The following is a 23,386-nucleotide window of genomic DNA, read 5'->3' as shown; positions in this document are numbered from 1 at the left end:
TGGAAACTCATATGACCCCTTCCACAACTGAAAATATTCCTATGAAATGATACTGCTAAATATAAAATAAAAATACATAAAACAAAGTAGCTTGCACTATGTTTTTGAAAAGAACCACACTTAACTAACGGAATCACTGCTATCTGTTAAGCTTACCGGATTCTTCTTCTTTCTGTGTAACTTTAACAAGGAACTTACAAACTAACAGTTGCTTTCATCTTCTTTTCATGATTCTGAAAAAGTATGGCATAGTCCTGTTGTTAAACAGATTCACTGCTCACATTACTATGTCCTTATTCATGTGTATGCACAGCATTTTTTAGAAAATGTTACTCTCCTTTTCATATTTTACATACCTTTCTAATCTCATTTGAAGTGATGGATTCCTCCGAATTTTTCTTCTCCTCCTCAGATGAGATCTCCTTGCAACTGCTGCTGTAGATCCATCACTTTGATGGCATTTACTTTTTGACCATGTTTCACTGCGAGCTTTTGAATGTCTTCCAATTTATCTACAATCCCATGGTCTTCATCCAAAGACACAACTGGCAATTTTATAAAGTGGCAAAGTGTATACATATTGTATTGCAAGGCATTGCTTGTTTATCAAGCTGAAACTTACTTCAAATTTCTGTTTGTGTTGCAAAATACTCATAAATGAAGGTGCTCAAGATACAAAGTTCTACTGTAGTAAGAACAGAAATATAAGAAATTAAACACTTTAAATACAAAGCTATAAGGTCAAGATACCAGCTCATTAATTCCATACCTTCTATAAGATAAACAGCCTTAATCCATGGATGGGTTAAGGTTATTCGAATATGGCAAAGCTCACAAAGGCTATCTCTCTAAGGTAAGGAATGCCTTCAGGGACAATTTTTCTAAGAAATAGTCATATTCCTGTTACACATGGGGGAAACCAACCATACAGCCAGCTCATTTACTTGGGTTCGAACTACTAGTATTAAGTGCTCTTAACCATTTGGCCACTATTAGGGCTTAAATTTATGATGGATGAATTTACTGGATTTATAGATTGAAGTTAAAAGAGGATACCAGAATATACTGCACAATACATCTTAATACTGGATGCTCTTACAAGATTTTGACATTTGTAGATACCGCATTGCATATGCAGCATATATGAAATGATCTCATATAAAACAAAGTTCAGTAATATTTAGAACATTAAAAAAAAACCATGCAGATAAAGTAAAATTCCAATAGTTTTAGCTTCAGAAAACCAAGGAATCATTTCCTGTTCTTTCTAAGCTCTGTTAAATTAAGTTTATCCTTAATTTCTTTACATGCTAGTTTTAGGTTCAAGTTTTCTTTTCTTATTTTTTTTTTTGGGGGGGGGGGGCAAATTGTCAGCAGCTTTTCAAAGAGAGTACCATTTTTTTTTTAATCATATAATGCATTTGGTTTAAAATAAATAACTATCTTATGGCATAATCCCACCCCAAGAAAAGGTGTGTCTTTTAAAAACAAAAATATTTATTTAACTGTATAATTTTAGTTGGATTGAAATGTGATTAAAAAATTATGCTCACTTGCATCATAATACACACAAGGAAAAATCTGGCATATGCAACAAAAATAAACCCAGTTATCTGGCCTTTTATTTTAATAACTGGAGGAGTTAAAGCAACAAGAATCAGTGTAATATTCATAAATTTGCAGGACTAGTTTCGAAGGTAATCACAATATTTGGAGTTTTATTAAAATAAAAAATCACAAACTATTAGTAATGACTAATAATCTATTTAATGAAAATAAACTGCAGCTTGCAGATATAATGACTCATAAATCAATTGGATAGTCATTATTATTTGTACACAAAGACAGACATTCAGATCCTTCCTGTAGAAGTATGAATTCTTAGCTAACTCTCACTAATTTCACCTAAATGAGATTAAATTATAACTTCTTCATTAATGTATACAGTGGTAACTGCTTAGCAATAAAGCATTGTAGTGTCATTATATCTTAACCACATACATTTTCTTGAAATTAAATAATAAATATGTAATATGAACCAAAAAAAATCAGAATGAACAGGACTCTGCTACTTAAAATCTTACAGGTAAATAAAAATTGCACATTAATGTAATTGAAGAATGGGACTCTGTAACTGGACAAGAAATTATGTCTATCGATAGAATTAAAGAGAAAGTATTAGTACAAAAAGCAGAACAACTTAAACAATTTTTTTTATATTTTGATTTCCTTAAAGTCATAAATACTTCATTATTTCATAAACTACAACTACTTATTTTTTATTTTATAATTTCTACATGTTATCTTCCTAGATTTATAATGATCCAATATTTGAAAAAAAATCCCAAATCTGGTATCACTGAAGTCCCAACGAGTCCAGATTTTAGACTCTACACTGTAAAACAATTATAGTTTTCTTTATAATATTAAATTAAAATTTTTTGTATTTTAAAATAAATATTGTATTATGTGTATTATCTGTATTGTATTATATCCATTAATCAATGTTTCTTAATCATTCTCATTTCTTCTGATCTGATAAAAAGTACATTCAAGCAATTTGATCATACTTATTAAAAATTATTTATGTAATCTACAGTATTGGCTATTCAAAAAGTACTTGGAAATGAATTATAAAAATAATTCTTTAAAAATATTGGTACTTTGGTATTATCACAACCACCTTGGTACAATTTGGTGATTTTTTTTAAGAAGAAAAAGAATAGCTATTTCAAACCGAAGAAAGTTATTTATTTCACCTAATACATGTTATTAGGTACACATTTTAATTTTAGTTCAATATTTATTCCAATAAAACTACTTACAAATAGGCTTTTGTTTCTCCTTTGTTCTACCTATTTTCCAAATGTCTACCACAATCTTAATCGCCCATTTCTAACTTTTCCAAGCAAAATTAAACACTCGTTAGTTCTTTACTCCGATATATAAATCTAACTGCTGTAATAAATGACAGACGACTATTCTTGAAACAATTACTGCTTCGAATGCTGAAATATTTATTACAATTTTTTTTGTCGCATTTCCAAAATTCAACATCATCAAATATGAACCTGAACGTTCCTGCGTTTGTGGCAAAATATTATATTTCTGCAAAAATTTCACAGAACTTTTTTCGTTTGCAGGCAAATCTCACAAACATTTGCCTTAAAAGCTTCTAATACAACCAAAACATCATGTACAAAAATGGCAACCTCACTCATTCAGACTTACAGTTATCAATATGTTTACCTAAAGAATTGTTAAGCGCCTGGTTGCCACAGTTTGGCAACTTCTACAAATCTGATGACTTCTACCACCAAGGTGGTTGCTGTAACACCAAAGTACCAAACTATTCTTACCTCTTCATTTTCTCGAGCAGTTTCAAAAGACATATCAATATCACACCCCTTAAATCCAAAACCATTCATTGTTGAACCAAATATCTGTATTTTAATTTCTCCAAAAAAAGGCTTCAGAAGATTTTCTATAGTCTTGCTAAAATTAATTCTTTTTTGTACATCTTCTGCACTAAGGGATAAAGTACACTCAAGAGCTTCCATTTGATCTTGAAGCTAGGGGGGGAAATCATTTAAAAATTTCATAGCTTGTTAAATTTAATAAAATATGCAAACATAATACATAAAATAATATAAAACAATGCATTTGAACTACATTCATTTATAAGACACTAGCTGCTACCCAGCATGTGTTGCAATGCTGCTTAAGAAAATGTTTGAGTTTTAATTCTGCTACAAATTTTTTTTTTCTTTATGTGTATTTTGCATGTTTCGATAAGCTCATGTCACCTAATACCAAGGTTGATGGTTTGGGAGGTGAATTTAATTATGGCAACTTCTCTTTTCTACCTGCACAGCAAATTTCTAGTGCTTCATTCTTAAATTTAAGGGCTCTGCAATATATGCATGATTTATCCATCTTTCCAATGACCACACTTGAATAAAGACTGTAAGCATTGTAATGGAATGCACCAAGATTTAAATCAGTGTGCAGTGTTTGTCCAGATCGAACAGTCCATACTCAAATGTTTTCCAGTCTTGCTTCCTGCTGCTCATCTGCTTCAGACAAATGGGCTCGAGCAACGTATACTTGAACATTTTCCAATCCTGCTACGTGTTGCTCGTCTGTTTCAGAGGAAAGGACTTGAGCAGTGTGTACTTCAACGCTTCCCATTGCTCATTTGGTTTATATGAACAGACTTCAATAGTGCATTCTTAATGTTTTTCAGTCTTGCTTCCCATTGCCCACTTGTTTATGCCTTTTTCTTTCATGCTTCAGATGTAGATCAAACAACAGATTTTCGTTTTTGTGGCATAAATGATTTAATTGCAAATGTAATGCTTTGTAACAATTATTCTAAATTCAGGTTCAAAAAGCAAAGAAAACGCAATAACATATGCAGCAATGCATATGTTAATAAGTGCATGTTAATACATGAAAATTAAACATTTTACGCTTTGCTGAATGACAACAAACTTTAAAATATTCTAATTTGGGAAACGAGATTATTTCTCTTAAATAGCCAAGTTTGTGTATTAAATTTGAGACAAATTGATATAACTGTAGCGGCCTAGTTATTGCATGAGAAATAATTATTTTTTATTTCATATATCTGTTCATGTGTTTAATTATTTTACAAAATTAACTTTAATATTTTTTTAATATTTATATTTCTTTTATGCTGAATGGCAACAAGTACTTCATATTTATATTTAAATTTCTTTATGCTGAATGGCAACTAGTTCTGATTCATGATTGCTTGGTTTTGGTTTCAAAATGTTGCTATTCTAGTAGCGTCGCATTTCCATAGCTGGAAAATAAAAAGCAATAAACTTAGCTATTTGTTTATAATACATGCTGTTCCTAATCATAATTTAGTTTTGAACATTAGTAGCCAAGGCCACATCGTGGTGACCCTGATTAATTTTCAAAATGTCAACAAATGACTCTTCTGAAATTGCTATGAAAGATACAATGCAGTCACCGGACCTTCATAAGGTGAGTGTAAAAATACCTCCTTTTTAGACTGATAAACCGGAAATATGGTTTTTTCAAGTTGAAGCTCAGTTCAGAATTAGTAATATCGTTTCAGAAGAAACGAAATTTAATTATTTAGTTTCACAGCTTGAACGTAAGTTCGTCGAAAATATTTGGGACATTGTAATGAACGATAGTGCCACAAAATATTTGAATGCTAAAATTAGGTTGTTACATTTATCCAAGGAAAGTGAAAATGTACAGATGATTAAATGTTTGATTACTGGTATCAAGCTTGGAGACATGAAACAGAGCCAACTTTTGCAGAAGCTGAGATCAGTTGCTACTACAGATGTGTCTGAAAATCTAATCAAAACTTTATGGCTGGAGAAGCTACCTGAATAAAAAATATATTATTAGTTAGTGATGAAGATGTAACCAAGTTAGCGTCTATGGCAGATAAATTTAGTGATATGAATCAGAAACCAGAAGTATTTAGTGCTAATGCTCCTTCCGTTCCCGCAAATGATTTGTTGCAATGAATTACCTCTCTTGAACAGAAAATTGATCAAATAACCATTCGCTCAAGACGCAGGGACTCAGATTTACGTAATTCACATTCACAATCTCAAAGCTGATCTCATAAATGATATGACCCTGCTGGCAAATTTTGTTTCTATCACTTTCGATTTGGAGCAAAATGTGTTCCAGAGAAATGCCGGCCTCCGTGTACTTGGGTAAACAACGATTCTAAAAGCCAGGAAAACTCAAATCTGCAGTAGGTTCAGCGGCAAACGCTTATGAAGGATTGTCGCAAATTTCATTTATTTGTTTGTGACCGAAGATCAAATTTGCACTTTCTTATTGATAGCGGAGCTGAAGTAAGCATAATTCCTGCTACTTTACAGAATAAATGTAAAACTGAATGCAAACTGTATGCAGCTAATGGCACTGATATTTCTACTTATGGCATAAAAACGCTAACTCTTGATTTGGTATTACGTCGTGATTTTCAGTTTCCATTCATAATTGCTGATGTCACAAAAGGTATTTTAGGAGCTGACTTTCTTCACAAGTATAAACTGCTTATCAATATAAATAAGAAAAAATTAATTGATGGCGTAACACAGCTTTGTGTCCCGTGTGATGTCGCTGCTATTTCCAGTGATTACTCAGTAACCACATTAAATAAATCCATAAAAATTTTCGATTTACTGTTGAAATATCCCGAAATTTCTAAACCTAATTTTTTTCCTACACAAATTAAACATGGTGTTACACATTTTATTACGACGATGGTCAACCCATTTATTCAAAGGCACGAGAGCTCGATCCAAAACGCTTAGCTATAGCTAAAGAGGAATTTAAATTTATGCTTGACAATGGAATAATTTGTCCATCATACTCCCAGCAGTCAAGCCCCTTGTTACAAAAAAGGATGGTTCATATTGTCCTTGCGGGGACTACCGACGATTGAATGCACAGACAATACCTGATTGATACCTCGCATTGAAGATTTTCATCATATTTTAAGAGGTACAATTTTTTTTTTAATTGATCTATTCAAAGTTTACTTTCAAATTCCCACTGCAGAAGAAGACAAATGTAAAATGGCTATCATCACTCCTTTCGGTTTATACGAATTTAATGTAATGAGTTTCGGTTTAAAAAATGTTCCTGCAACATTCCAACGATTTATTCATGAAGTCTTTAGAGGATTAGAATTCATTTTTCCCTATTTAGACGATATACTCATTGCATCCAGTACCCATGAAGAACACGAAAATCACCTTAAATTAGTTTTTGCGAGATTAAATACATTTGGGTAAGAATTAATGTTTCAAAATCTGTAGTTGCTGCTCGAAAAATCGAGTTTCTAGGCTACCTAACTACACCTAAGGGTTCCTATTCTTTGCCAGAAATAGTTCAAGCTACTACTAACTATAAATGACCAGAAACAATTCATGAACTTAGAACTTTTCTTGGAATACTTAACTTTTATTGTTGTTACATAAAAGATGCAGCGAAGAATCAAGCATTGTCACATGTGTATCTTAAGGGAGTACAAACGTAAAATCGAATGGACTGAAGAAGCTGAAAAACAGTTTCAAAAGTGCAAGAATGACCTGGTGAACACGGCACTGTTGTCTTTTCCCAATTCTGAACTACCTCTGGCGTTATTTACAGATCAGATACGGCGATTGGCTCAGTGTTGCAACAATATGAAAACTCCTCATGGAAACCAATAGCATTTTTTTTCTAAAAAATTAAATGATACCCAGCAAAAATATAGACCTATGATAGAGAACTATTAAGCATACATCTTTCAGTTAGACACTTTAAGCATTATCTAGAAGGAAGAGTATTTACGATTTATACTGATCACAAGCCCTTAATATTTGCCTTTCATCAAAAACTTGACAAAGCAGCACCTCGACAAGCTCACTAACTTCAACACCCAGTTCTCAAAGTTTTTGACTGATATCAAATATGTAAAAGGTGACACTAATATTGTGGCCGATACATGAATCTAGAGTTAATGAAATTCCATCGATAAATTATGATAAATTAGCTGATGAACAGACTCAAGATGAAGAACCGAAGAGTTTGCAAACTACTACTTCCTTGAATTTAAAGCAATGTTCTCTACCTTCGAGGAAATATTTGTGGTGTGATACATCAACTAAACATATTCGGCCGTATATTCCTCAGGCTTTCAGAAAATATGTCTTTCAGCGAATTCATGGTTTATCACATCCAGGAATAAAATCGACTGTGAAATTAATGACATCAAAATTCATTTGGCCTCACATAAAAAAAGATGTACAGCTGTGGACAAGAACTTGCATTCCTTGCTAAAAAGCTAAAATCAGTCGGCATACCAAAACAAAATTAGGCGAGTTTGAAGTACCACCACGAAGATTTTCTGTCATCCATATTGATCTCATAGGACCACTTTCCCCATCTAAAGGGAATATTTATTGTCTTAAACCCTTATCACATACAATATTTGTTGCTGGAACAAAACGTTTGCTGGAACAGTTCTGAGAAACGCTCTTTGGTGAAATAAGATTACCATCTTCACTTGAAAACTTCACCTGAAAGCCAAACAAGAATCAGTTATCGCTCAGATTGGCGAAAGTGACGTTTCCTTTCAAGTGACATTCGCTTCTTCGTGTTGTTTTGTATCGCTCACACTCTTTTCGTTTTAAACTTTATTGTTAGTAATGGAAGATAATAGAAAGGTGATTGCAATCAAATTAATAACTTTGATCTCCACTCTGGCATTTCAAGTAACAGTTCTGGTTATAGTAATCAATTACATCAGTAATAGCCAAATTCTGTATACACTAAAAATAGTTTAAAACGTGTGCTGGATAAGTCTATTTATCAGACATTACTTATGTGTATTTTCTGTTGTCTGCATTCCAATGAAAATTTGATGGCTCACTGGAAAATTTGTGACTTGGTGAAAGCATTTTCTTGACTAACTTTATGGCTCATAAATATTGTTCTGTCCATTCAAACAAACAAACAGACCCCCCCCAAAAAAAAAAAAAAAACTTCTACGACAAAAGTCTATATGGCTGATATTTACATCCTCACAGCCAGCAGATGAAGCAAAATGAAGATCAAATAAAGCATATGAATACATGAGCAATCAAACATGTGTGAGTTGTTTACTGTCTCATAGAACACTCGGTAATATACCTAAAACACATTAATTATACCAACTCCATGAGTTTGTTTTATGTGATTACGGCAAAGCTTCGAGTTATATCTGCCTAACAGGAGGGATCCCTTTGTAGAAGATTTTTTAAAACTGGCTCGTATACCAGTTACAAATGGGGAAAACCAAGAAAACGTCATGTAGCCAGCCCATTCCCGGCATTCTAACCTGAGACAGAACTACCAGTGTTCAACTACGCTTCGGCCACTAGTAGGCCCGTGCACTTAATTGAAAAGTACAATTTATTATATAAACAGATATGACGGTGATAACCAGTTGTGCACTGTTAAGTAATCAAATGTTATAAATGCACAGCTGTTACATTTCTTATTATTTATTAGTCATGTTTATATTATGTAGATCATACAAATGATATAACAAAATGTGTACACTCTACTCAAATACTCATCAATTATTTTTCAACTGATTATTACATACCCATAATAATTTGCAAAGAACTGATGACTATAGTTGCTGCCAATTACATGATCATTATCTGAATTAAAAGTAACTTCAAATAAACTTCTTGGCAATGTTCATTTTTGTATTCCTACATATATATATACACAATTAATAAGTCACATATTTACATACAGATAGAGAGATGCGATGGTTTAGAAGTTGTTAATATATATTTATTAGTATTAATGCAATGAAGATTTATATTAATGAATGTATATACAAATGTTTTTCATCATGCATAATAATAAATCCATAAATTTCCAATGTTTCAATATGTAGCATTTACAATAAAAGTATAGTTTCTAATGTATTTATAATCCAAAAAGTATTTCATTAATAACATGAAAATAATAGACAAATTTTATGAGCATTCTCATTATTACATAAGCTATGCTTTTCTTTTTTTATGCATCTTTTATGTTGTTTAAAATGTGTCACTGATTATGTAATTAACAATTTAAAAGATAAGTAATTAGGAGAAAAGCCGTGCGTATACAAACAGATTTTAAAAAATTATTCAACTTAAATTTAAGAAATAAAATTCTATTATATAACAGTGATAATACACAATCAGCATGAAATACGACAAATTTGGCGAACTTCTGGCGACGAACAATTTGTAAACAAATCCGAACTGCAAGAACATTGTAAAATACCGTCAACTCTGAAATTTCCATGATTATATATTTAATGAATATATAAACACTTTAAAAATGACTCAGGCTGTTGTATTACAACAAAACAGCAATAATTAAATCAGCCTCTATTTCCACCGTCCATGACTTCACAGTAAGAGCCATCGCCATATTGAAAGTTACCCGTGATCCTTCAGAAGCATAACTTTCGTCTGATTGGTTGAACGTTCGAGGAACACGTCTCCAGCCAGAACATTTTTGGACAGGTTTTAAAATGTTGCTCGTAGTCGGGACATGTTCCTCCTAGCTAGACGAAACATTTCTCGGAAGCCTCCCGCTTAAAGCAGTCCTACTAGAATCTCGTTTCTCAGAATTGTCCCGGGTAGCCGCGCGCGTCTCTAGAAGTGATAGCCTCTTTACTTGCAAAGATAGATTTTTGAATTGAATGGAAGCAATTCCTTTAGAGAATATTTCAGCTGAGAATGTCGCAAGAGCCTTTTATAGCAACTGGATTGCACGTTTCGGAACGGCAAGTAAACTCATTATTGATTGTGGATCCCAATTTAGTGATACATTACGAGCTTTGTCCAAAATCTGTGGCATCAATTTACAACACACTACTGCCTACCACCCCTAGTGTAATGGCAAAGTGGAGTGCCTTCATAGAACATTAAAAGCCCACAACAACATATCTTGGATAGACACATTACCAACAGTACTTTTGGGTTTGCGTACTGCTATTCAACAAGATACAAATCATTTTATTGCGCAAGTAGTTTATGGCCAGAGTCTCAGACTCCCTGGAGAGTTTTTCAGCGAACCAAGTATCCAGACAGCATCGGAGACTTTTGCTAATAAACTCCAGAAACTGATGAAAGTTGTTGCACCTAGACTAATTCGTAAAAATTCATCTGAACGGACATTCGTACTGTAATGTCAAGACGCCCGTGTCGGGTGAAAGAAAGACAGGTTGCCTTTTAAATTATTTACTTGATAAACTAAAATAAATTTCTTGATTAAAACATAAAAATGAACTGATCATTACAGCCATAAATCATACAATATCTGCTAACACAGACTGGACGCAAAAAAAAAGTCCTTTTTACTGTAGTTACAGCATAAAAAAAAAACTATTATTCTACAGAACCACTGGCGTGGTGTAGAACACAAAAGATGCATCCTGTCAACTCAAAATCATATGAAGAACTCTTACACAAAAATTTCACTCGTTTTGTTATCTGTGAAGATAAACATAATTAGTTCCTTGTCTCCGGAAACTCCCAGGGCGTTTTATCTGCAGTCCTGCTTTTTGCAGGTATGGTCCATTTCGTCCGCGAACAAAACAGGAATTTATAATTCAGCACCTGTACCCGCGGGGCGGGGGGTGCTAATAGCTGTAACGTCACAACCCCTTTTCTCCCCGGGGGGCGGGGGTTTTCAGAACTCCAATTCCCGGTAGCTACCACAGCAAGTTTTCAAAGTAAACTAATTAACAGTTATTAGCATTAATACATTTTACAACAACACTGGGCTAAGTACCAAGGATAAACATAACAAGAACTATATTGAGGCCAGTAAAAAAAAAAAAACATATAATCAACATAATACTGAGAAATAAACTTAATTATACACATACAAATAAAGAACGTATAATTTTCTGAAAAATGTAATATACAATATACAATATACATTCCAACTTTAACATTAATTATGTTTTTAGCCATGCTGAAAAGGGAAACCTTGCAGATTTTTAATTTTCCGTTTGTGATAAACTCTCATTGGTAACCCAACACCTGGATGAGAACTACTACATTTGACCTCAAAATAAACATGTACATTTAATTTGTACTAATTTTTTATGTACTATTTATTCATGTACTAATTTTTTTTCTGATTTTTAAAAATCAGAAAAAACTACCTCATTACAAGTTGGATTTACAACATTCATGAAGTAGCTATATTTAATCCCCTTTGACCCTTCAGTACCCGGCACCAAGTATAGATAAATGATGAATTGGGGACTCTTCTACTTTCCTTGGTAAATTTACACTACTCGGTGTCTTGGGCAATTCTCTCACGAAATTTTTAGGCATTTGCAAACCTTCCGAGTCTGGTTGGTACGAAACGTCATGTAGCTTATCTACAGTTTCTTGTTCGTGCCGAACCGAAAAGGAACTTCTTAACTCGTTCACATTTCCCAAAGGGTTACTGTGATCGTTTAACGCTACTAAGTCAAAAGATTGTTTTACAACGTCACTTTTCTTTTGTAGGTCAGATAACCGCATCTTGTCTATAGTAAGTAGTGTCAGGTCGTTCACCTCGGTTTCAGGCAGGGCGAAATTGGCCTCCTTCATCCCTTTTGTTGAGGATGAAGTTTCGCCTGAGGGTACGAGTTCGCCACATTCAGACTCCAGTGGACAGTGGACAACTTTTTCCGGTTTCATTTCTTGATTGACTTAAGAGCTTGAGTCTCCACCGCGTTTACTTGAAAGGAAAGTTTATCGTGTTGATCTACTGCTAATTTTTCGGCAGTTCTGTTTCCTAACAAAGAATGGCCGGTGTCTAATTCATTTCAAATGACCGCAGCTTTTGTTGTTACTTGGCCAAAAGTTCCTTCTATTGTAACGTTTGCTAAGGGTAAACAAACTGGGGCCTTTTCAAACGGGTGTTTTACCCAAAAAGTCTCGCCCGTCAGCATTGAAGGAGTGAGATATTTCTTGCAAATTACATCAATACATGACCCGGTATCTCTCAAAACTGGAAGATGAAAACCGTTCACTTTAGCCATCGTTAGATACGGGGTCTTCTTCTTCAATCTCCTGGACTCTATTTACAGTAAACGGAGTTTTGATATCCTTTTTAACTGCCAGACATTGAGGCTTTAAGTGTTCGGTGAACCACAGGAATAACACTTAAGTGGTCTTCTCATATCAAATTGACGCTCATTCTGATTCCGGAGATGTTCCTTTCTGTCAGAGGCATATCTATCTTCCCCTCCAGACTGGTGATACTTTTGCGGATCCCTCGAATTTAAATTATTTGTATTTCCCCTTTGTGACTCCGATTTATGAACAGGAGAGATCTTCTTCCGGGGTTTACGCACATTTTCATATTCTTCTAGCATTTCCGCTAATTTCTCTGGAGTCGTTATTTTCGACCATTCGTCAATAAAATGTTGCCGCACTTCAGCATTTACACGACGCTTCATTTGGTCCGTTATCATGAGATCCTTTAAAAGTTCAAAATCCGTAACTTCCAAACCTGCAATCCATTCTTGAAAATAATTCCTTAATTCAAAGGCAAAATCTCTTCAAGTGGTTTGGGGGTGTTTCTGAGATTGCACGAATTTGATGCGAAATTTTTCTGGACTAAGTTTGAACCTTTTAAGCAGTATCCCTCTTATATAAGCGTAATCATAAGCCTGCTGTTCTGGTTCTCGCATAATCAGCTGAACTATGTCAGTTGGCAAAATTGTCAATAAAACCGAAACCCATTCTGACTGATGAAGATTCGCACGTTTTGCTTGGCGCTCAAACATGACTAGATACAAACTGATATCGTTCTCTTCAGGATCAAATTTTGGCATCACTTTTTTTAGATCATATCGGCTTTTTTTAATCCATTTTCTTCATTCCCACCATTTCCAGAGTCATTTCCGTTAGCGGCTAGTAAACGTAACTTGGATAATTCAAATTCCATTTCTTCTCTTCTAATTCTATCCTGCCTTTCTTCTTCTTCTCTCCTAATTCTTTCCTGCTCCTTTTTTTTTTCTTCTCTCCTAATTCTTTCTTGCCTTTCTTCTTCTTCTCTCCTAATTCTTTCTTGCTCCTTTTTTTCTCTCTCAAGCCTCGTTGAAGTGATATTTTCTAACAGGCCTTTCACTAGTTCCTCCTCATAGGATTCATTTCCCATAATCAGCTGTCTTAAATCCAATATCCTAAGTTCAGGGCTAACTTTTTCCCTTAACTCTTCAGCCAAGGATTTAAGATCCTCTTTCCTAACTTTTGCTAAGAATGCCATGATATAACCAAAATTATGATCCTAACAATTTTAGCTCCCTCACACTACTGATACATACAATTGATTTAAACCGATATCATTTTCACAAGAGAGAGTAAAAATTAAACTTTTGTAATTTTTTCAAAACCTATTTTACAGATGTTAGACAAAAACAAGACAGTTTACACTATAATATGCACATTATGCATTCAAAAATAAAAACAAAAATTGTCTACTTGAGGACATATGAAACTACAATTAATATTATCCTCTGAAAAGCTTTAAATTCAGTTGCATAAAACACACTTGCTTATGATAATACAATATACTTTCCTCAAAATTTGGGATATGTTAAAATTATGCATTCAGAAATATAATAAATTACACAATACCTATCCATATGCTAGTAATTAACATTAATATGACAACAGTTAAAAGGAAAGATACTGGGGGTTTTATCATTCTCCTTTTACTCCTTCAATAGAAAAAAAAAAAAAAAAATTCTCAGTTCTTACACAAATAAAAGTTTGACACACCTTAACTGAAATTCTAATATTTATAACATTCAAAACGTCTTAGAAATGATATGTCAGAATGCCACCTAACATTAAAACCTTCAAGTTACAGTAATTCTACTCCTTTACCCAATCCAATATAAAAGTTTAATTTAAGCACAACACATTAACATTTCAGATATTAAAAAAAATCTATTAACACAGGCTTAAATTCTAAATTTTATACTTTCTTATTGTAACATAAAACCCAAAAGCACATTTCTTTAAGCATTACAGGAACAAGTTGACTTAAAACAGTTATGTGAACTTACATACTGATTTACAGAAATAAATTAAATTACTTTACTGCCTCAATATAAAAATCCAAGGTACTTACCCGTCTGGATTGGAGAGTTGAAATGGTTGTGATGCAAAACCGGATGCCGTCACAACTTCGCTTTCTCACAATTTAAGATTTTATCGACACTGATGATCCAGGCACCTACATCGCACACACACAAGATCTGATGATCTAAATTTTCTCAATCACAAGGGTGATCACCCACATATCACTTTTTCAATACTCTACACATCACAATGATCTGATGATCTTTGGACAATGATTGTCCCACACGCTCACTGCGGTAAATTTTCTCGAACACAAAAGATGATCGCACAAGTAGCACCTTTATCACCGCGCTTAAAGATGAGCTTATTTCAGGAGACTGTTGTTCCTCTTTTTCTGGACTGATGTCCGTAACTTCTTCGTGGATTCCACTTCGAAGAGCTGTAAATCACTTTTCGAACGGATGTTCGTAAATTCGTGCTGCACTTCAGAGCCTGGCGATCTGTACTATCTGCAAACACTGATGATGTTCGGACAATGGCTGTCCTACAAACTCGAGATGAATTTCAGACTCGGATGGACTGCAATCTCTTCATGGATTTTCTTATCCCACCTCTGCCACCATTTATTATAGCTGTAACGTCAGGACACCCATGTCGGGTGAAAGAAAGACAGGTTGTCTTTTAAATTATTTATTTGATAAACTAAAATAGATTTCTTGATTAAAACATAAAAATAAACTGATCATTACAGCCCTAAATCATACAATATCCACTAACGCAGATTGGACGCAAAAAAAAAAAAACGTCCTTTTTACTGTAGTTACAGCATAAAAAAAACTATTGTTCTACAGAACCACTGGCGTGGTTTAGAATGCAAAAGATGCGTCCTGTCACCTCAAAATCACATGAAAAACGCTTACACAAAGATTTCACTCGTTTTGTTATCTGCGAAGAGAAACATAATTAGTTACTTGTGTCCGGAAACTACCAGGGGGTTTTATCTGCAGTCCTGCTTTTTGCAGGTATGGTCCATTTCGTCCGCGAACAAAACAGGAATTTATAATTCAGCACCTGTACCCGCGAGGCGGGGGGTGCTAATAGCCATAACATCACAGTACGTAAAGACTTAAAAACTTATTCTCATGTGTTTCAGCGAATAGATTGGGTTAAAAGAACTTTTGGAATCTCCTTATGAAGGACCATTTCCTGTTATTGATTGCAGGGACAAATATTTTACTATTAGCATACAAGGAAAACATGTTAATGTATCCCTGGATCGCTTAAAACCAGCACATATTTTAGCTGAGGAAAATTCCCACTTGACATAACCTGACTACAGTAACTTACAGAGACCGGACTCAAATTCAGATGTGAATCAAAAACATTCTCGCACAGGCAGAACTATATGTTTACCTGTTAGATTCAAGGAGTGACTCTAAATTCTTCTGATAGTGGTTAACACTGCAATGCTAGTTACTACCTATTTCTCCATCTTCATAACGTAACTTAGTTACTGGCGGAGGAGTAGTGTAGTGGCCTAGTTATTGCAGGAGAAATAATTATTTTTTATTTCATATATCTGTTCATGTGTTTAATTATTTTATAAAATTTTAATATTTTGTATTTAAATTTTAATATTTTGTATTAATTTTAATATTTATACTTTAATATTTTGTTAATATTCATATTTATATTTCTTTTATGCTGAATGGCAACAAGTAGTTCATATTTATATTTAAATTTCTTTATGCTGAATGGCAACTAGTTCTGATTCATGATTGCTTGGTTTTGGTTTCAAAACGTTGCTATTCTAGTAGTGTCGCATTTCGATAGCTAGAAAATAAAAAGCAATAAACTTAGCTAATTGTTTATAATTCATGCTGTTCCTAATCATAATTTAGATTTGAACATTAGTAGTCAAGCCACATAACTGCATTTTCCCAACACAATTTTTTTTTATATATTGCAGAGTTTTCTAATTAAATTTGAAACATATATATCTTACAATTAGCAGAGTGGCCATGTAAAGTTTTTAATCAAAAGTTCATCAAATTAGCATAAAATATTGAGAAATCTTATGTAGACTGTCTAAAGATTTGTACAAAAGACAAACAAGAAAACAAATATTCATTTTTATATGTATAGAAAAATAAAAATATCAAAATTTAAGTAGCATATTCTCTCTTAAAATTTTATTCTAGGAGTTTCCTAACAAACAAGCAAAAAAAAAAAAAAAAAAAAACTTGAGTTACCTTTAATTTTTATACACAGATTCTCTAGAAGAGCCTTTCGTGCAATAGTTTGGCAAAAACATAAGTCAACAATGAAAATGTGAATGCTCTCCAAAGTTGGCAACAAGCTTGCAACATTTCAGTAGGGATGCAGAATTAGAATTTTCTTTTATATATATATGTGATGTACCAGCTTTAGTCGTAGCTTAAATTATCAGACGATAAGTTTTTAAAAAAAAAGGATCCATTTATCATTATTCAATAGAAATATTAGGTACAAAATCAGATATCCGGAGTAAATAAAAAGAATTACTAATAACTTTTTGTATGAAGTTTATTGCATCGTGGCATTTAAGAAAAAAGCCCCGATATTCTTTTTGCAAGTCCTTTTATAGCCTCTGGAAAGGCGGAGCTTCAAAGAAAACGACGTCAGCCAATCCAGTTCGCTTTAAATATTTCCAGAACATTCTATAACTGTACGTGTAGAAAAGGCAGGAAAAACAACTTGACTACAGGGCTGTGGATTTAATTCCACGTACTTTCAAATAAGAGAACGTCGCCATTAAAAATGAAAAGAACATACAGTTAGAATTGTAAGTGTATTCTTGACTATGGAATTTTATTATTACATAAAGCTCATTTTGGGGAAACTATAACTGACATTGGAAAACTGCCAATGATTTATTTCATTTTTTAATAAGCATAAATGCAAATATGATACATTTGTAAACTAGGTTAAAATGGTGAAGGAAATGACTTAACATTTAACCCTTTCAGGATGGGCGTACCATATACCCATTCCCTAAGAACATTTCTTACAGCCGAACGTCCCATCCACGCATCACTAGAGATTGCATTCAGAGGATGGGTGATGCGTATACGCATTTTAAGCTGGAACGTTCTTCTGAAGGCCACTAGATTGCATCCTACATCCATTACTTTTGGAATGAACACTTTTAGGTTCCTGACCTTGAGTTTGATATATTCTGCCTGACTTTGGTATTTTACTCATCAACTGTTGTGAGGGTAGGGGGAAGGGAAAGCATAAACAGAGGTGGGATCTTTAAATCTCAGTGTGCTAATACAAGTCACAATATCAAGTCTTTAATCCAGACGTCCATAATCCAGAATGATCTATAATCTGGACCTCAAAGCTACAAACTTTCTGCACATGTGCATAATACCTTTACGCATGAGCATAACACGTTTACATTTTTGCGCGTTTAACGTGTAACGAACGGTATAAGCTAAGCTAAAATTAATTATCTATTTCAGTTAATGTTGCAGATTGCGTTGTTCCTTAATCGTCTAATTGGATCCGGCTTATTATTTTCTGCAGACTGTTAGAGCAATTTTATAAAAGTAAGCTTGAACTTTCGATTATGTCAAATAGAATTTCTGACGCTGGAGCCGCCAAAGGATCTACAAAGCGAAAGTATGTTTCGATGTCCATCAAACAAAAAGTGAAGTTGCTGCAAAAAATGGATAAAGGCATATCCTTTGTTTCTATAACCATTCTGGAATCTGTTTATCAATTTCATGCTGCTCTGCCGGGGGGACGTCGTGGCGCGCAATGAACTGGAAGTCAGAATGACCAGCACAAGACTACTTTCAGAATTGACTAACAACAATTAAAAAAGAAAAAAGTTATTTGTCAAAATAAAATAACTCTATCTTTCAGCAGCTATCTACTTACTATACTAGTATAATATACTAGTATAGTAAGTAGTTTTAATACTAGTATAATATACTGTATTACACATGTGTTTCACTCCTTTTTAATTAATTTTATTATATGAAAATTAAGAGGGAAATGTTATGCAAATGGAAGGAGTTAGTTATGGTAAAGAACAAATGAAAAGTAATCCCAGATAAACTACCAGTAATTATCACAGTATTACAGTACAAGGTCTTTAATCTGGACATCCATAATCCGGAATGATCTATAATCCGGACTTTAAAACTACAAACTTGCGTAAACGCATGCACATAGGCATTTACACGTGCGCAAAATACTTTTACATATGCGCATAATACGTTTACGCATGCGCGTTTAATGTATAACGGATGGTATAAGCTAGGCTAAAATTATCTAATTATCTACTTCAGTTAATGTTGCAAACTGCGTTGTTCCTTAATCTTCTAATTGGATCCGGCTTATTATTTTTTGCAGACTGTTAGAACAATTTTATAAAAAGTAAGCTTCAACTTTCGATTCTGTCACAAAGAGTTTCCGATTCTGGAGCTGCCAAAGGATCTACAAAGCGAAAGCATGTTTCGATGTCCATCAAACAAAAAGTGAAATTGCTGCAAAAAATGGATAAAGGCATATCCTTTGTTTCTTTAACCATTCCGGAATCTGTTTATCAATTTCATGCTGCTCTACCGGGGTGGACGTCGTGGCGCGCAATGAACTGGAAGTCAATCTGTCAGCACTATCCTTATCTTCACGGCAGATGTTTTTATTTTATTCGGCTTATAATTCCTTACTAAATGTAGTATTTCATCTCGACGTACTCCATCTTTGATGTGATTTAAATCAAATTCCTCATCATTATAAATATTATGAACACACCTCAAATAGTTTTCTGGTTGCAATTTTCTAATTTTGACTATGCGTAATGTATGCTTTACGCATGTGCATGTTGAAAGAAATGTTTAATAAAGTAAACAAATAAATATTAAGCTTTTTTTTGTAAAATTTGATACCCTTTAGATCATAATTGCTCTTTATTTCATAAATTACAGTTTCATATTTTTAATTTTATAATTTCTGCAAGCCATCTTACCAGATTTAAACTGATCTATAGTCCGGAAAAACAGATAATCCGGAATCGCCGAAGTCCCGACGAGTCCGGATTAAAGACTTTTGACTATATAAACAATTGTGTGTTTGATTTATATCCAATTCCTTTTTTATTCTATTTTTTTCCTCTACTATGTACAATCTTTAAGGTTATTATGTGGAGTTCTGTTACGTTTTGCATTGCCTTCAGATATGTTTCCATTTCTTCTCTTTTTATTTTGGAAAGCCTCACCTCCAGTCTATTATGGCGGGAAGGCACTATTTATCAGAGGAAGAATATGCTCGTATGGTTAATGAACCATTTACTAACACAGATGAGAGTAATGATTAATTTTCTAAAGAGTTAGAAAGTGATACTTCTACATGCTTTGAGATTCTACGTGCTTTGAGATTTACTACCACAGTCTTCATTTTAAATTTTGTTACTTCTTACTGTAAATAGTCTTTATTGTGTTGTTTTATTAATTTTAAACTTTATTGACGGATTTTATCAATTAAAACTTTGGAATAATTTGAATAGTGCTTCCGAAAATTATTTTACAAGATAAGCAATTTTTTAAATATATTTTCATGTAAAATAAAGAAAAAAAAAAAAAACGTTATTAAGTGCTAATTTTAACATATATAAGAGCTCAAGTAATAATTTAAAATAATACCAAAAATTACATTGCTTGAAGTGAAACTTTTTTTTTTAAAATTTTTTTTTTATAAAATTAGGCTTAGCGATGCAAAACCTCCGTTCTGTACAGTGGCCTTCGATTCCCTTCAGTCCCGCACGAGCATGTTAAACAAAGGTGTGCCGTTGCGAAAGGTTTAAAGGTAAACTGCAAACCAGCACAAGACTACTTTTAGAATTGACTAACAACAATTAAAAAAGAAAAAAGTTATTTTCCAAAATAAAATAACTCTATCTTTCAGCAGCTATCTACTTTAGTATAATATACTGTATTACACATGTGTTTCACCCCTTTTTAATTAATTTTATTATATGAAAATTAAGAGGGAAATGTTATGCAAATGGAAGAAGATAGTTACAGTAAGAACAAATGAAAAGTAATCCCAGATAAACTACCAGTAATTATCACAGTATTACAGTACAAAGTCTTTAATCTGGACATCCATAATCCAAAATGATCTATAATCCGGACCTCAAAACTACAAACTTGCGTAAATGCATGTGCATAGGCATTTACACATGCGCAAAATACTTTTACGTATGTGCATAATACGTTTACGCATGCGCGTTTAATGTATAACGGATGGTATAAGCTAGGCTAAAATTATCTAATTATCTACTTCAGTTAATGTTGCAGACTGCGTTGTTCCTTAATCTTCTAATTGGATCCAGCTTATTATTTTTTGCAGACTGTTAGAGCAATTTTATAAAAAGTAAGCTTGAACTTTCGATTCTGTCAAAAAGAGTTTCCGATTCTGGAGCTGCCAAAGGATCTACAAAGTGAAAGCATGTTTCGATGTCCATCAAACAAAATGTGGAATTGCTGCAAGAAATGGATAAAAGCATGAAGAAAGTGACAGAGAGGTTAGTGAAAACGAAAAAATTTCAATTGAAAAGTTAGTCAGTATTCTCGGCACAGCAATTACAGGACTTGAACAGCGAAACTTTGTAACTGAACAAGAAATTATGTTTGTTTATAGAATTAAAAAGAAAGTATTAGCATATAAAATGAAGCAACTTAAACAACTTACATTTAATGAAATGTTTAATAAAGTAAACAAATAAATATTAAGCCTTTTTTTTTTTTTTTTTTTTTGTAAATTTTGATACCCTTTAGATCATAATTGCTCTTCATTTCATAAATTATGGTTTTATATTTTTAATTTTGTAATTTCTGCATACCATCTTACGAGATTTAAATTGATGATCTATAATCTGGAAAAACCCCTAATCCGGAATTGCCGTAGTTCCGACGAGTCCGGATTAAGGACATTTACTGTATTTATTTAGAAAAACCTTTATTCCAATATGAATATGAATTACAGTATCTAATAAGATATTTTTATTTCTGCTTCCCTCTATCCTGAATCTCACTCACCCTTATTGCTTTCCACTGCTATTACTTAGTCTTAAACCGTTTAATGCTGCTGGATTTGCCATCTGTGTCATCTGCTACAGTTTACAAGTAATCACTATTGTCACCAATTATAATTGTCTTCATCACAGTTCAGCCTGTCTTGCCACATGCAGTGATCTTCAGAGAGTATTAGATATCCCCATTTTCTTCAAGTTCTTCACTATAACTGCTTCATCAGTCAGAGCCCCAAGTACCCAAAATCTATGAGCAAATCAATTAGTAAGATTAACACAACCACTACATGGATGAGTTCATTTTAAAATTTAAGTCAGCTTGTTTTCTGAACATCTTGAAAAAGTTGAAATTTATGTGAATACTTACAAAAAATATTTCAGAAACTTGAGCTAAAATACTAAGGAGAAAATAATGTGAGTATATATGGTAAATAAACTAAAAGATTAAAGGCTCAACAAGAATGTGTTAGAAACTAAAATTAAGAAATAAAACTCATTTCTAGAACCCACTATGATTTTCATCACAATTGTGAACCAGTACAAGACTGCTTATAAGATTCAGTAAGAAATGAGACTTGGAAAAAAAAAAGGGGGGAAATTATTCTCCAAATAGTAAATGAATTAAAAGGTTTTAATAAGAATATATTAAAAGCCAAATAAAGAACTGAATCTTATTCTAGAGCCCAATTCCATTTTCCTCCCAACTGAGAACCAGCCTAAGACTACTAATGGGATTCAATAAGAAACAGTTAAAAAAGAAAAAAAGGTATTCTCCAAATAATAAATAAATTAAAGTGCTGAATAAAAATGTCTTAAAAGCCAAAATCAAGAAATATATATTATTCTAGAGCCCACTACCTTTTTTCTCACAATTGTGAACCAATGAAAGACTACTTATAAAAATGAATAAAACTTGGAGAAAAAACAACAATTAAAAAAAAAAAAAAAAAAAAATATTTTCCCAAATGCAATAGATGTCTTCCAGCAACTAACAATATATCATATTTGCATGCATGTTCCACCACCCCCTTTTAACTAATTTTATTGCATGAAAATCAGGAACGGAAAAAAAAAAAAAAATGTGAATAATTAATTCATTATTATTATAATTAAATAGGCTTATTTCTAGCTTAAAGTAATATCCTTACTCACAGATTTACATTTCTGAAGAACAGCCAACAAATCTTGATGTGCTACAGGTTGTTCAAAATTAACATCTTCAAATTTCAATGGCTGAATATCTGTCTGTTCATTCAGTCTGTGTTCCTCAGTAGTAGCATGAGAATAACCACACAGAAACAAAGGATTGGAAGACAGCACCTTCCAGTTTCTTGGACGAGACTAGCAAATGAAAAGGGAAAAATAAGATAGATGTAAAAATATGAGAAACTTGAGTATTTGAAAAACATTAATTTAATAATAATAAAAGCATCAATTATATGCTGCCTTAATTCCAACAAAAAATTAAAGCAATTACATTTGTACCATCAAAAAAAAAAGTTTTATTGCTTAAATTATACATTATTATGAAATACTTTGCTATCATTTAAAACGGGACTGACATAAAATGAAATTTGATAGAAAATTTGAAAGGGAAAACATTATATTGGATTTTAACGAAAGTTTCCTACCACCGCAA

At 33.0% G+C, this 23,386-nt stretch overlaps 1 protein-coding gene across 4 annotated transcripts in view; it reads right to left on the bottom strand.

The window, feature by feature from the left end:
* The window catches only part of LOC118184012 (uncharacterized), a 62,839-nt gene that overhangs the window by 37,249 nt on the left and 2,204 nt on the right, over positions 1-23,386 (bottom strand). For 2 of the 4 annotated variants that reach the window (XM_085811250.1, XM_085811252.1), the window contains exons 2-3: positions 22,900-23,088; positions 3,360-3,572 (exon numbers count right to left, since the gene is read on the bottom strand). In XM_085811250.1, coding sequence (XP_085667376.1) covers positions 3,360-3,572; positions 22,900-23,088 — 402 coding nt within the window. Of the gene's footprint in view, positions 1-3,359; positions 3,573-21,754; positions 21,948-22,899; positions 23,089-23,386 lie in introns of those variants that run through there. The other 2 variants (XM_085811254.1, XM_085811251.1) reach the window with 2 other exon arrangements.

The sequence above is a fragment of the Stegodyphus dumicola genome, chromosome 2 (genome assembly GCF_044657685.1).
Source record: "Stegodyphus dumicola isolate Sdum_Otavi_A_Nest chromosome 2, ASM4465768v1".
Lineage (NCBI taxonomy): Eukaryota > Metazoa > Arthropoda > Arachnida > Araneae > Eresidae > Stegodyphus > Stegodyphus dumicola.
The sequence above is the reverse complement of the archived record's forward strand: the minus strand, read 5'-3'. Positions and strand labels throughout refer to the sequence as shown.